Source organism: Anopheles arabiensis, chromosome 2 (genome assembly GCF_016920715.1).
Source record: "Anopheles arabiensis isolate DONGOLA chromosome 2, AaraD3, whole genome shotgun sequence".
In the NCBI taxonomy this organism is placed as follows: domain Eukaryota; kingdom Metazoa; phylum Arthropoda; class Insecta; order Diptera; family Culicidae; genus Anopheles; species Anopheles arabiensis.
In genome coordinates, this window is record NC_053517.1 from 18,732,572 (window position 1) to 18,747,455 (window position 14,884).

Sequence of the window (14,884 nt, forward strand, 5' to 3'; positions counted from 1 at the left end):
ACTCGAGATAGATTTCGGCACATTTAAAAAAAAATATTTTATTGCCACTATACATCGTGCAACATGATGCTTAGAAGGTCGTTGAAGCATCAAACATGTTCAAATAAAAATATATTAGATTAGTGTTAGACGTTCTCGTACGCTTGTTTTAAATAGGCTTATTCACCCTCAACTGGCAGGGGCATCGAATGGTCTCATCAGCAGCGGCACGAAATAAAATAAACCATCAATACACCGATAACACTTTGAATCCCAATCCAGCTTCTCCCACAGCGTCTCAAGGTCACACACAAATTAATAAATGCTAACACCCACCAATGACAATACACAACCGCAATGCACATATATGAATCAACGCATACACCACAACAGCCAATCAGCTGGCGGCGGAAGAAGGCACGGGCAGAAGCGCAAGTAAGGCGAGGCAGAGTGAGGGAGGGAGAAGAAGCGGACGAAAAAATGGGCGCCAATAATTTTAAATTTTTTGACCGTTTTTTTTTGCTCCGCCGCCATAAATAGTTCGTCCATTTTGCCAACAGATCCCGCTGCGCAAAGCGACTCAAGAAATCATGGAGTTCTGAGAATTTTATCATGCCATCTTTTTCCCTCCAACGGCAAATTTGTCAAGCAGCTCGTCGAGCTACCCGTCCCTGGCACCGCCTCGTACCCCTCGCCTGAGCGCGCTGTCGAAGGTTTGAATGTGTTGGTGCGTCAGACGACCAAACGCTGTCAGCCGTCGTCCGTGCTTTTTCCCTCCATAGCGCCATCTCTTTCTCGCGTGTGGTCAATGCTCGCAAGCTGTTGTGGCGCCTAAAAATACCGTTAACAAACATTGCGACAATAGTTGGGAAAATAAATAAATAATCATTTTTGATAAGTAACCCTTTTTTAAGTAAAAGATTGTTAGAATTATAATACTTGAAGTTGTTACAACTCTAATTGCTGTTAAAAATGATAGCCTAATAGTAATATTATAATTTATATATACTCATGAATTATCAATGAGTTTTAACTTTATTAGCGATTGCTGTTCTTTTTTATGTTTGTTCAAAAATTGTTGCTTTTCTAATTATCATGTAAAAATAAATAATATTAAGACATGATAATCTATGATAATTTGCTTATCCACGGCGGTTAAAACAGGCGTTCAAAAATGCTGCTTGGGTTTGTGATAAACAGGCGTTACGCGTAACGCTAGCGTAACGTAGAGGGCTGAGCCTTAGGCGGCGCTCTGGGACCAATCGAACGAGACAAACAAACACGACTCTGTTCGATAGGTGCTCTGTCAGCTGTTCGATGTCTTATAGACCTGTCATGATGCACTGCAATACGCCTTTCTTTTCGTCTCGAAAATGAAGCATTTTCATAGTTTAAATGAATATTCACCTACAGGGGGAAGATTCAACTCATAATTTACTAGTTATTCACATCTAGGGTAACTGTACCAGTTTTCGGCAGTGTACCTATTTTCGACAGGGTAGCTAAAAACGTGAAATTCTGCACAAATGCGGTAAAAAATTTCATAAAATACAATTTTTTATTTAAGGTGTACTTATTTGATATTCACATACGAAGTTTCATTACGTATTTTCCAAAATATCAAATAAATTCTGCTTTTTTTCGGCAGCTTTGCTGTCAGCCAATCGTTCGGCAGGTTTTGTGATTAAGAGAATCAGAACAGGAAAACAATGGAAAAGTGGTGTATATTAAAGATTTTATGCTTATTTAATTTATTCTAACTTGTTCGGAATTTTAAAATCACGATAAATAGGTTATTTTTCACTTTAAATGCTGCCGAAAATAGGTACACAGTAAATGTTCATTTTTGACAGCTCAATGTTGTGGGCTCCTGCCGAAACTCGGAACCAAAGTCCATATAATACAGAGGTCGATGCATAGCTAGATTTTGGTCCACCATTTTGAAAGCTTATTTTTGACAGTTAGATGAAAAAGCGTTCACAAACGATTCCAAACAACCATACACTTTTTAGGGCTAATTGTGCATTTTGTGCTCAAAACTTAGTTTAACTAAAAATTTTTTTCTCATGAACGTGGCATTGAGTAGTTTTTTCAGTAATTCATCACTTAAAAATGACCACAATCAGAAATCTGGCCTCTTAGCTTTGACCCTCTTGAGCTTCACAAGATTTCGTCGTAATTTCGGGCACTGATCTTGTTGTAATTGATAATTTCACTATAATTCTATCTTTTCTTGATATTCGTCAACTTTTTAAAGTACAATATTACAAACAAACGATGTAAAAATGGCCGAAAATGCTTTCAGACCATTGCATGCACAACAACTAAAACCTCAATGTATGCTACGATGAAACTATTGAAGCTTTTTCATCCAGCTGTCAAAACTTTCCCACGCTTTTTGATCAAATGTTCTGGACGACTCGACCTCTGTATTATATAGACTTTGCTCGGAACAATAACACACTTTGAATTTGGCTGAATATTCCTTTTAAAATTGATCAGAACACTACAATGCGTATGTCGACACATAATATGACCTTTCTTGTAGCAAATATCACCAATTTTACGACAAACAATGCACTAACTTAAGAGAAAAATAAATATTTGTAAACCAGTTCGCGCCATACGCTATAACCATCAAACTGTCAATGGCTGCTCTGTTTAAACGTCGCATCAAAATGGCTGTCAAAACGGGCCAAACTAAGCAACATAAAATTAATAATTAAAGTGCTTTTTAACACCAATCTTAGGAAAGTAAGAGAGTTAAATTGCTTTAAACATTTTTTTGTACATATTCACATTGATACAAACATTTTCTGACCCGTATTCGCGCTGCCGAAAATAGGAACACATCCTGCCGAAAATAGGAACAAACTGCCGAAAATAGGAGCAAAATCAATGTTTGCATTTTCACGAATATTTATGAAAAGGGCTTTGAACCGGCAAATAAAAAATATTGTAACATACTATGATAGTTTATCAACCAGAATAACAACACTTTCAAGAAAAAATAATGAAAAATATTGATGTGTGAGCAATTTTTGTGAAACTGCTGCACTAGCCTGCCGAAAACTGGTACAGTTACCCTATAGCGATTCTGTCGAGCTGAGCTTTCACGTCCCTCACCACCGATCTCCTTCCTACCCCTCGCCTAAGATCGTCTGACGTCTCGCCTGACACCTTTCGTTGTGTTGGTGCTATGCGGCTGCTGTCACTGTAGAAGTCAAGTTGTGTGTGTAAAAAAACGTAAACAGTGTTGTTGGCTGATCAATTTTAGTAAGTTTTTTAATAATTAAGTTCTTAATTTTACGTAAGTAAGTGCCATTTTAGCAAAAGTAAGTGGTAGAAGTCCTTCCCAATGCGTGCTGGCTCCGTCGGAAGCGGTACGTGCATGTACCGGCATAGAAAAGTGGTGTGGTGGACAACACAGCACAAGACAGTGGGTAAGCGTTATCCAGCGATTATAGTGATAAAGAAACATTATTTTAATAGACTATGGCCTCTTTTAACTTGCAGATATAATGCAGAAATGATATGGGCCTGCCTCAGGTGTTTGCGACTGTGCGCTGTGTATGATTGTGTATGATTCGGTAAGTTGTAAGTGGGCCACGAAAGAAGAAGAAGATTGTTTGGCGAAGCTAGCGACTAGGATGCTAATCATGGTGTTAATTCCTTTTTTTTGCAGCCAATTTTCCTCTATTCTGGAACGTGGTGTTACAAGGAACCGTTCAAGAAGATCCCCCGGAAGCTGTACGGCGACGAGTCGGGCTCTACCAGCACAACACGCTAGAGGCCCAGCCGTCACCGGGTGCTCCGATTGCGCCGCCAGACGGTGTCGAGCGCGCTCGTTCAAAACGTTCGGGGCAGGAATTCAGCCCTTCGGATCATTATCCTCTGCCTCACAATAGCTGCAGCAGTAACAGGACCGAACCGACCGCACTACTGATTGCGGTCAAATACTGATTGCGGTCCTGGCAGGAGAAAAAATCCCACAAGTGAGTTCCTTCTAGATGCACAATCGCTACATCTAGATCTGTTGTCTCTAAACCAAATGTTTTATCTTTCCTCAGGTGTATCGAACAGGCTGCTGACGAACCACGAAAAGGCGACAAACATTCATCCCCAGCGGCCTACGATGTTCTTAGTGTTCTGTGGTGTGCGCGACCGTCGAAGTGTTAACATTAAAAATTTGAATTAACAAGATAAGACTATTATGGTGATGTCGTGTAGATGCGCGCAAGTGGGTTAAGATTAGACTTAAGTACGCTTTAAGGCATAAATCGATATGCCTAATTTTAAGTTAAATGTTTTGACAAGCGCGTGTGTGTCAAGGGGCGGAATAAGCGCTAAGCAAATTAAGCGGCCGCGTCGGGCCCCGTGGTCTTGAGGGGCCCTAAAAAAGGAAAAAACCTACCACCCAGTGGTCAGAGTGGTCAGGATACATACAGTGGCGGATTAAGGGTATCGGGGGCCCTTGGCGGTAAGACGAGTTGAGGCCCCCTGTAAATGGTAAATGGTGGTCCGGGAGGAGGGGGGGGGGAGGGTGTAAGCGGCATTAAACTGGCTGTTGAGAGTTTGAACGCCGTCGGGGAGCCCTACGATCATCAGTCACAGGCTCTAAAATTGATTCGCCAGCCTCGGGGCCCCTAACGTCCATCCTTCCGGGGGCCCTTGTTGCTGGTACTCTGTCCATACGGCATACTATAGAATGGCGATCTACGGGGCCCCTTAATCGGCGGGGCCCCAGGCAACCGCCTAGTCCGCCTACCGTTAGGTCCGCCACTGGATACATAAAGGATGATAATATCATGCCCGTCATAGGTTTAAGCCTCATATAGACGGTCCCCTCGTAGTAAGGACTGGCCAGCCGGGTGTGTGGTACTAAAAAAAGACGCTAAAGCTTGCATTGGCTGGCATGACCAGGTAGATGGATACGACAAATAGAAGAAGAAGAAACAGAAAAATGGAAAGCAGCAGTCTGTAGAAGCTTCGGTTGAGACCTTTGCTGTTAAAGAAGAGGGAAATGTCGTTGCATGTGGATGGAATGATGAGATTGTGGGTGGTTCGGGTGATGAATGGTTGGGAGCGGAGATGAATGAATTGGCGAAGCCAGTTTACCTCTTTCCATGCGTTGTATGAGGAATCAATGAAAATAGTCAAATCGTATTTGAATTATGGGTCAATTTTCGGGAATATCAGGAAAGAAAAAAATGCGACATTTTTTAACACATGAGTACATTATCTCATATGGCCGTTAAAACCAGCTTACATCGGGTTGAGATCAACATTGGAGTATCACACTTGATAAAAAATCAAATTTACGGTACGGAATTATTCTTTCACTTTCGCTCGTTTGAAATTGGCTTCATAACCGTTGATCCTCATGGCGATCAAATGGCCACATCAGAAACGGCACGGAACGGCAACCACCAGCATTGCACAAATATTGCTTCAATACCAGAATTGATCGGCTCTCGCATCGTCAAGGTCACAGGTAAAACCAAATACACTACATATATATGTACCAATCGCCAATTCAAGATACAACTACAACCCTACCATATACCAGTACCAACGCGTAACCACACTTTAGTTCAAAGTTTTATTTTTCATAGAAACTTGTGACAAATCCGAAGGAAGAATAACATTTCCGAACGTGACGGGTTATCAATAAATATACTCTTTCCCTGCCCCTGGTCCTTAACCATGATTACACCCCCTCCCCTCCCGTAGCGTGTAGTGGAGCAGAGAGGAGGCGAGAGAAAGATAAACAACAATTCCACTGGCTTAATTGTATATAGTCTAATGTCTTGGTTTTCCAGCTTCCATTTAGCAGCACCCGGTGTGCACAAGCCCACCCTGTACAATGTCCATCACGTGTCACATCGACGTCCTCACATGTAGATGTCTATTTTTAGTACAATATTACTATCACTACTGCTACTTCTATCACTACTACTGCTACTTATCTTTGCTCCCGCGGTTAACTATCTGTTGTAAGTGTTCCCAAGTGTTCCCCATTATGCGCTGTTTTAGATTATGTTCAGAGCCGTGCCGTGGTAGTGACCACCACCTACCAACGGGCGGTTACTGCCAATGGTGCGTAGCAGTGGATGCAGTCTAGACACTAGATTTTTCTAGCGCGTAGCGGCACATGGGCCCAACAATCCTCAACTGGTGGGGGAAGTGATTAGATTCATGTTCGGAGGAGTTGATCACCATGCTGTTCTTAGCAACGTCGCAGGTCTCGTTTATAAATTGGGGATGCGTGTGATTATCGATAATATCATCATTTAGGCATTGGATGCTTCTCTGCATTCGATTAGTGCACGAAAACCTACCCGCATTGTCAGCCTGGAATTGCATTGTTGCGCACATAAGGACTAAGCGTAATCCTGTGCTCTCTGTAGGTGTTTGCTATGTGTTATTGTTGATTATAAAATAAGTTATTTGGTATCTGATTGAATCGTCCCGTTCTTTTGACCGGGCGATTTGGAAACCTGGGAAACCAAATCGCTCAGGCGCGGTTACGTTCGCAACTCGCAACTGCACTAACGGCTAAGCTAATCGGCTAACCTCTGTGTGTAAAGCTAAATGTGTAACAACAAAGCAGCAAGCAAATGAGCTGCGGGGAGTGTACTACATCCTCTCCCCGTTTGCACATTTGCACTCCCACCTATCATGTCCTCAATCGGACACAGCTCTGCTTCTTCGTCACACTGCACAACAATGTAGCAAAGTTTAAGGCTTAACAAAACGAGGAAAGAAAGAAACTAACTAACCACTCAACCTTTCACTGCAATGTACTAATTAGCGACGGACGCTTTCTGGTTGACCTCAAGCGCGAGGATCGTACAGCTGCTTCAGTGCATTACATTAGTGTAGGAGTAACATTAACGGTAGCCACCTATGTCTAGCTAAGAAGGTATTGCGTTGTAAAAATACTCCTCCTCCTCCTTCTCCTACTCCTCCTCACGAGGGGTTGCAAATCTAACAAAGTCAAGTTCTACACACAAAGTTCACAGTGATTGCCGCTGCAGTAAACCTTAGAAAAAAAACTGTAAACTCTACTGCCCTACTCCGCCTCGCACAGCACTAACAAACATCGTCCGGTTAGGGCACGTGGCATCAAGCCGTCACCGATTTGATCGACGGCTGATTGTCCTGAAACTCGACGTACCCGGACTCGTCGCTAAACTCGGAGTCCGAATCGATCGCCTGCAGATGATTGATCAGCTCGGTGTTGACGGCGGCTACCGTCGACTTGAGGCGCATCTGGCGCACCTTCGGTTTGGTCGGTTGATGTTGGTGGTGGTGAGGGTGGTGGTGTGCTTTCTCCTCCACCACCTCCTCCCTTCGTGCCGGTGCCTCAACGAGCGACCCGTTCAACGAGTCGAGCGGCGAATCGATGGGTTCGGTCCTCGGTCCGGCCGGCTGCGCGGCACTGCCACCGGTCGTCATTGGCATCAGAAAGCTCGACTTGACACCGGGCGCGGGGAAGGTGATGCTGCGCTTGAAGATCAGTTCCGGCGAGCCCGCACAGCTGCCCGTGTCCGGCTGCCCTTGATGGCCGGTGCGTTCGCCGAGCGGCACGTGAATTACCTGGTTTTCGGCCAGCTGCTCAAAGCTGCGCACGCGCTCCAGCACCGAGCCGGGTTTGCCGAGGACAGCGGCAGCCACGGCACCGGTTCGTCCGCCAGGGCCGCTTGCACCGGAGTCGTCCGTGTTGGTCGTGACCGTGCTGGACGTTTCGCACCCGCTCGATATGGAACCCTCGTCACTGTCGGGATGGTGCGCCGCCCCACCGTTGGCCGCCTGCAGCTTGCTCGTCACGCACAGCAGCGACGGGGGGGCCGTATCGTCCTCCCCGTGCAGGCAGCCGGAATGGCGCAGCAGCCGGTCGTCGGATAGCCGGCGCTGGGCGGTGGAAGCGGACGCGGCCGACTCTGCCGCCGTGCGCAGCATCTCCAGCACCTCGTCCTGGTTGAAGAACACCTCGTCCCGGTCCAGCTCGTCCTCGCGGTCCTTCAGCTCGCGGGTGCGCAGCCCGGCCAGCGCAGCGTCGTCCGCCTCGCCAACCCCGTCCGGCAGCGAGTAGTGGTCCAGATCGTCCAGGCTGAGCGCTAGCCGCTGGGTGTCCTCGAGCGTTACCGGCAGGCTGCCGTGATGGTGCTGGCTCAGATCGTGCATGCTGCACACGGCGGTGGGGTTAAGCTTCATGTCGAAGTACGAGATCAGTTCCGTCGAGAGCGGTTCGCTCGAGTTGTAGTTGTAGTGCGCCATGAACGCTTCGAAGTCATCCTCGGACGAGTCGGAGTGGTGCGACAGCTTGGACGCTTTGCCCAGCTTGGCTGACGGTTCCGGCGGCTGCGAGCCACCCGTCTCCGGTGCCGTCTCGCCATCGTTCATCCGCTCCTCCTCCTCCTGCTCCTCTTCTTCACCCTCCTCCTGGCTAATGGTGTCCAGGATGGAGTCGACCGACTTGTTCATCGGGCTGATGTGCACGATGTTTTCGTTCTTGCGCGGTGCCCGCGCCTCCACGTCCTTGGGCGTCTTGAACGAGTTCCGCAACCGGGACCGTCTGATCGAGTGGCCCCGCCGGCAGCGCCGCCGGCCGAGCGTGGTCGAGGGGAACAGGGCATCCTCCCGGCAGCAGGCTTCCAGCGCCGTGCTGCCAGCCGCCGTGGACGATCCCACCTTCAGGGCGCGGGCCCCGTCGTCCTCTCCCTCCTCCTCCTCGTCCTCCTCGCCGATCATCTCCTCGATGGCCATCAGCTTCGGGGCGGACTTGGAGCGCTCGAGCGGTGGCCGGTAGTTGTTCGCGCCGACACTCAGCATGATCTTCCGGCGCGGCATGCTCGGATTGTCGTACACGCTGTTCGCTAGGCTGAGGCGCGCGTTCTGCCGGTTCAGCTTGTCGCGCTTAAACTCTCGCAGGGCTTTGGCTAGGTTTTCCTGCAAGAGAAAAGAGCACCGCATTGAAACGAGTTAGTGTTGGAAACCTTATGGGTGCTTCCGTTTGCGGTCCCCTTACCTTCAGGATGGTGCTAATCTCCAGCGCAACGGATTCTTTGGAACAGATGACCGCGTGGCAGCGGAACTCGTGCTTCAGCTTGCGGCCCTCGTGCCGGTAGATCCAGCAGAACACGCGCGGATAGTTCTTTGGCGAGCTGCAGTAGGTGATCCGGTGCGACCAGTACTCGGTCAGACCGTGCTGCCGGGTGGTCGCCTTCAGCCCGGACGGGCACAGGCACAGCTTCATCATCACGTCCGGTTTGCTGTTCTGCGTGTAGTTACGCCACAGTGTGGCGAGCGGTTTCTCCACACATCCATCACCTGCAGGAAATGGGGAGAGGTGAATGGAACGAAACAATTTGATTAGTACAAGGTGCCTGTGTGTTTTGTGCAATGATTTACAATCCCAAAATCTAGCAACAATCTAGCCGCTAGAACCTTGAAAAAAAAAATGCCCCAAAATCTACCCCGAAAGGTCTGGCATTAGCGAGGGCGAAGGAAACAATTGGGCGCATTGTGATCACGCCGTAACACGCCCTGGACAGAAAGGTTAGCCGGTGACAGAAGCCACCCCTCCGTATGGGGGTGGGTGTTGCGTATGATTTGTGTGCCTTTGGACCTTGGACATTTCCAAATTTGTGGAATATTTTAAAAGTAACAAACGGCGTCGTCGTGCCTTAAAGAACAACGTGACAACGCCATTGTGTCCGAGGGTCGGCAAATGGCGTGCGCGAGGGTGCGTCACCCCGGCTTATGCAATTGTGGGGCACGTAAATAGCGGATCATGCCGTTTGTCGTTTGTCGAAAGCAAAATGATTGGAAATCATTGTCGGCGACCAAAACAAATCATCATCATGCTGCCGGTACTTTTCCATCCATTGTTTTTGAAGGCTTCTGTGTTGAGGGCGCTGTCGGGGTGCCCTCATACGCGCAAGCAGTAACCTTCCTGCAGGGTCTAGGTTGCGGCAGCGATATCATGCCTAGTAAGAGGGGAACCTTTTACTCGCGCACGCACCCACGGCCCATTCGGTGGCGGTGAACAGTTTGTGGTGCAAAAGAAAACAACCAGATAAAGGAAAATTACTACCATCGGAGCGGAAGTACCGATTGATAAAGGGCCATTAATGTTTGGTGAATGTTTTATAGACTCTCCTCTGGATGTCATTTAACGTGTTCTCTATTATTCCCTTTCCCTTCCAAGCTGCAATTGCACACTGCCCAACCTAAAGCGTTCCGACAGGTTACTGGGAATGCAACAGCGACCACAGAACAGAATAAAAGCGATCTCTGTAGTACGGTGTACCCGTGGGAGCGGCCGAAATTATCTGCAGGTTGGGCATTTTAAAATGCACACACACACACACACATGCCCATACAATCGATGCATGCTGGTGCAGTGACCCATATTGATGGTAATGCTTTGCGATGTGGTGCACCGGCAGAAAGCATTGAAAAAAAACCCACCGTCCACCCACGACACCCGCAGTCAAACAATTGACGACCGTTTGCGGTCATCGCGACAAATGCCACAACGGATAACGGAGGTGCCTCTGGCATGAATGGTGCACACAGCCACAGGGTGAAGGTCTCACTGTATGACACATCATTCGTGGCCAAACGATCATTCACTTCGATGGGTTGCTGAGTGACAGCAGGGTTGCATTTTGCTGTCACAATTTCACAAATCCACTCGAGCAAGCCAAATTGTGTGTAAATGGTGCTTTTTGTAACACGTTCGATGCTCTTTGTTCTTTGCTCTTTTCTTTTTTCCTAATTTGATCACATTTTTCGTTTATTTGCTTACTAAATGAATAACGTCTCTTTAACAGACTGTTAACCAAATGCTAAACTCCGGATTGGTGCCGTTACAAAGCTTTATTAGCGGAAGCATCCACCAATAGTTGCCGTCACCGTCCGATGGCTTGTTTGGCTGGTCGTCTGATTGCCGCCACGAAAAGAGTGCGAATTGAGCGCTAATTGTCAGTGTCAGCGGGGTGGTTCGTGCCCCCTTTAGACTGTGTGTGTGTAGATGAGAGAGAAAGAGGGAACATATGTCTGGCAGTAAATTAAGGCCACCTGGTGGAAGCCAAAAAAAAAAAACAAAACAAAAAAACGATTCTGTTACATTAATCAGGTTGTGCATTATCGACAAACGGAGAATTTAAAAAAATGTCCCTAACCGTGTGTTTGTGTGTATGCAAATCTCCAGCTGTATCACCCTATCAAGGTCAAAACGGATGGAAGAGAACAAACCTGTGGGAAGGGTTTCAAGACGCTCACATCATCTTCGCACATCACCATTATTCCGGCTCACGAAACAGTGATCGTCTTTCAGATGACCCGCGATGCTGTTTGTAGTCGATTTTTGTGTGTGTAACGTTTCCCCAGTGCCCTGAGCTAATCGTACACGATCGACCATCACACAGGAGCGGGAGGGGCGGGTTGCGGGTTAGACTACGTTATGGGTGGAAAACAGAAAAAAAAAACTTGACTACGTAACTACGGTTCGCTGGAAGCGGGTGTCTCAAGTCCCAGGAACCGGTTTCAACACTTCCCCTACCGACGATTCGTTGATTCGCTTTGATTAGGTTACGCTACGCTGCTCACTACAGGAGACCCGAAGGGATTACCCGCCTATCCAAATTACTAGCAGAGATGATCAGCATGCGAGGGAAGGCAAAAAAAAACCGACCGGCTTCTCAAGGATAAATACCAGCCAGTACGAATATCTCCGGGAAGAACGTCGGGCAAAACAGTGACTCTACACACACACACACGCGCTACTAATTATCGATCGCTACGTTACTATGGTTCCTCGATGTGACTTGAGGTGGTGGAAACAGTGATTGGCTGGCAGTTAATTACCCTCGGAGTTACCGAGAATTCGCGACGAATGTGTTGCTTTACGAACCAAAAGAACCAATGCGATCGCATATATTCGGGTGCAACAAAAGGGAAGGGTTTCCCACGAGGCAACTAGAGAGCACGGAAGAAAAAAACATGGCCACATTTTCCTTTCGATCGAGAACGTAGCTTTCAGCGGTATGTCCACAGTGTAGTCATCATTATTTATAAAACAAAACCCCGGAAGGCGTGGCATTTCTCGGAGCAACGGCTTGTCGATTGACAATAATCCACAAGGTTTCCGTTTCAATTTGGTACACAGGGTGGTGGTAGTGGTACAAGCGAGCTTTTGCGAACTTAGCTCGAGCTTTCGGTATTGCAGCACGCGTTTACTTTACTAATGAGGGCGGCGTGCTTACAAAAGGATCACGCTTTGTACGCTTCCCGGTTGTGGCACAACAATAACTTCACTCATCACTCGCCTCGACCGTTTAATTCTGTTTCAGAAGTGAAACAGAAAAAGAAACAACCGGACAAATAGAAACGAAAATGAAACTGGAACAATAATGCTATTAATTTTTCGCAACTACAGAGAGTTGCTTTATTGCGGGGGCACAAAAGGAAGCAGTGACAGTTGAGAAAGAACAGAAAAAAAACACAAGCCGAAGAAGGCACAAAATATGAGCCCTAACACACATATGCCCTCTGGCTGGCTAATTTGCATACGCATACAGGTTTGCAGTACGCTCAAACACGTTCTCGCTATTTATCATCGGCTGACGATATTCGCGCGCTTCCTCCACCTCCACTCCTCTCTCCATCTTGGGTCTGGTACGTGGTGTGTGTGTGTGTTTGATAGGGGAGGACACGGTGCCGCCGTCTGGTACCGTTTGTGACCCGCTTGCAAGTACCAGCCAAACTCAAACGGCGGTGTTCAAACTCTGCTTTCTCGCTTAAATGATTGAAGAAATTGTTGTTTTGCCCACCGTATTTATAACGCTTCAACGGCCATTTGCACGTGCGCGTGCCCTCTCTACAGCTGTGACACTTTCGCACAACGCACCATGACGTATCAGGGTTTGCGGGTGTGTGTTCCCTTCCAGCGTGACACGTAGCTGGGTTAAGTTATAATATCCCGATCCCGCCGCTATTGCAGCTGTCTCCGGCTTCGGAATGCGTTCGATGACCCGTTTCAGAATAGCAGCGGCGACACGGCACAGAAAGCTCGACGTGAGCCAATTCATTAATCGGCGGTCACCTGTCATAACCTCAATTTGGACGCACCATGGTAATGGCGCCATTACGCGAGACGACACACCGGCACATACCCTCGTGCCGATGATAGAAAATATGCCAATAAATTATTGTCCACCTGCTGTGTACCGTCCCCGGGAAGGGTAGGGAGTGGGCAAACGGGGCTAATAAATCAGTTCTGTGGTCCGCCAACGAGAGCTGATCGACAATTCGGGGGAGCAGAGCGGGACAGGACAAGCTTTGTCTAATGCTTTCTAATACCAATCGGCTAATGCAATTAAGCTAGAATGGCTCAGCACGGCACGATGGGAACGTCCCCGGGGAGTGCTAATCGCAAGCCATTAGAATAAAGCGTTCACATCACCGCGACTTGCAGGCGGAAGTAAACACAGCGAGCGCATATGTCTGACATCTCATTAAAGTGACGTCGTGATAATTGACTGCTCAAACCCTATCGTTTTTTTCATCGCAACACAAGGCTATTCTACCAAACATTGTAGGAGTACAATGGACGTTGACATCAGGCGCGCACATTATAGCTCGTATTGCGTGTAAAATTTCGCGAACAAACATTCTCGGCGCACCGCAATGCGAGTTCTGTGTGAGGTATTTATTAAAAGAGAGATTCCACGCAGCCCGAGCATTGTGTCCGGGAACGTTGCGGAGTTCGGCAGACTTCTTGGGTAAATATTTGCATCTAACAAGACAGCAGTCGTCCGGCCACAAGAGGAACGATTCAGGCTTTGAGAAACGGTCCTCCCTCGCGAGTAGCAACTTGATCGCCGAAAGATCTACAGGTTGACCAAAGTTTTGGCAAACATTGTAGACCATCCGCCACACTGACACTTGTAATGTACTCCAATCAAAGCTGATGTTGTTTCGAAAAAAAAACAACACCATATCGTTGTCCCTGCCGTCCCCCTTTCCAAGACAGGGTTGGAATTCTCGCGGTATGCAGTTAGCAAACAATACTTAACCTTAGCGAGGTTTTGACCAACAAACTTCAAAAGGGTGAATCTTCTCTGTTGACAATGCCTAGAAGCTTCCTAACGTTTCTAACGGCAGGAGACGTCTTGTCTTTATTTGATCAAACACGTGAATACACGTGTTTGCTTTTGTCTCGAGGATAAAACCCCGATCAAGATCGATCATGATCATGACAATAATGCATGATAATAGGGAAGTATGGATCTGTAGTACAGATTTGTTGAAAAATTGAAACTCTGTAAGTCACTTGCGCCATCTATTCTCGCACACGGCGTCTGTGAATCTGTACGGCAAATATTTTTCCCTCTGCACCTTCATTAAGCACAACAGTTTGCCTTCTGTTCGTAAAAAAAGGCATATATTTACACGATAACAAGTGAAACTTGCTAATTTTAGTTCACCGCACTGCACTACCACGCGGCAGATAAACACGAGGCAGCAGAGAGAGAGAGAGAGAGAGAGACAAAGAGGTAGCAAGCCAGACAAAGGTCACCAGCCTACGACGTTATCAGTGAGGATCGGTCGATTTAATAATGGAGAAATTTTCCCATGGATGCAAAACAAAAACAAAGAAGAAAAAAAACATTCACAATCGTTATCGGCACTGGCAGTAGTAGTGGCAGCCTGCAGTAGGAATACGCGAATGTTGCGTACCCGAATGGTGTGTAATGGCATAATTATGCTACAGTAGGAGATGTTCGAAATCTGCCTGGACGGATTTAATTATCTGCTGCGCAAAATCTCTTGTTTGGTGTCTGGCTTAGGGTGGCGAGAGCTATACCACCATCACCACCACCACTACTAC

The 14,884-nt window shown here is 47.2% G+C and overlaps 1 protein-coding gene and 1 long non-coding RNA gene across 4 annotated transcripts in view; one reads left to right on the top strand and one right to left on the bottom strand.

Annotated features, from left to right (window-relative positions):
- Positions 1-3,061: 3,061 nt before the first annotated feature.
- LOC120897944 lies at positions 3,062-5,547 on the top strand. Its single transcript, XR_005738601.1, has 4 exons — positions 3,062-3,422; positions 3,496-3,569; positions 3,665-3,974; positions 4,050-5,547. It is a non-coding gene; the product is annotated as an uncharacterized LOC120897944 (long non-coding RNA).
- Positions 5,548-5,567: 20 nt separating this feature from the next.
- The window catches only part of LOC120897942, a 63,836-nt gene continuing 54,519 nt past the window's right edge, over positions 5,568-14,884 (bottom strand). For all 3 annotated transcript variants that reach the window (XM_040303175.1, XM_040303176.1, XM_040303177.1), the window contains exons 3-4: positions 9,014-9,315; positions 5,568-8,934 (exon numbers count right to left, since the gene is read on the bottom strand). In XM_040303175.1, coding sequence (XP_040159109.1) covers positions 7,108-8,934; positions 9,014-9,315 — 2,129 coding nt within the window. In that variant the 3' untranslated portion in view covers positions 5,568-7,107. The remainder of the gene's footprint in view (positions 8,935-9,013; positions 9,316-14,884) is intronic.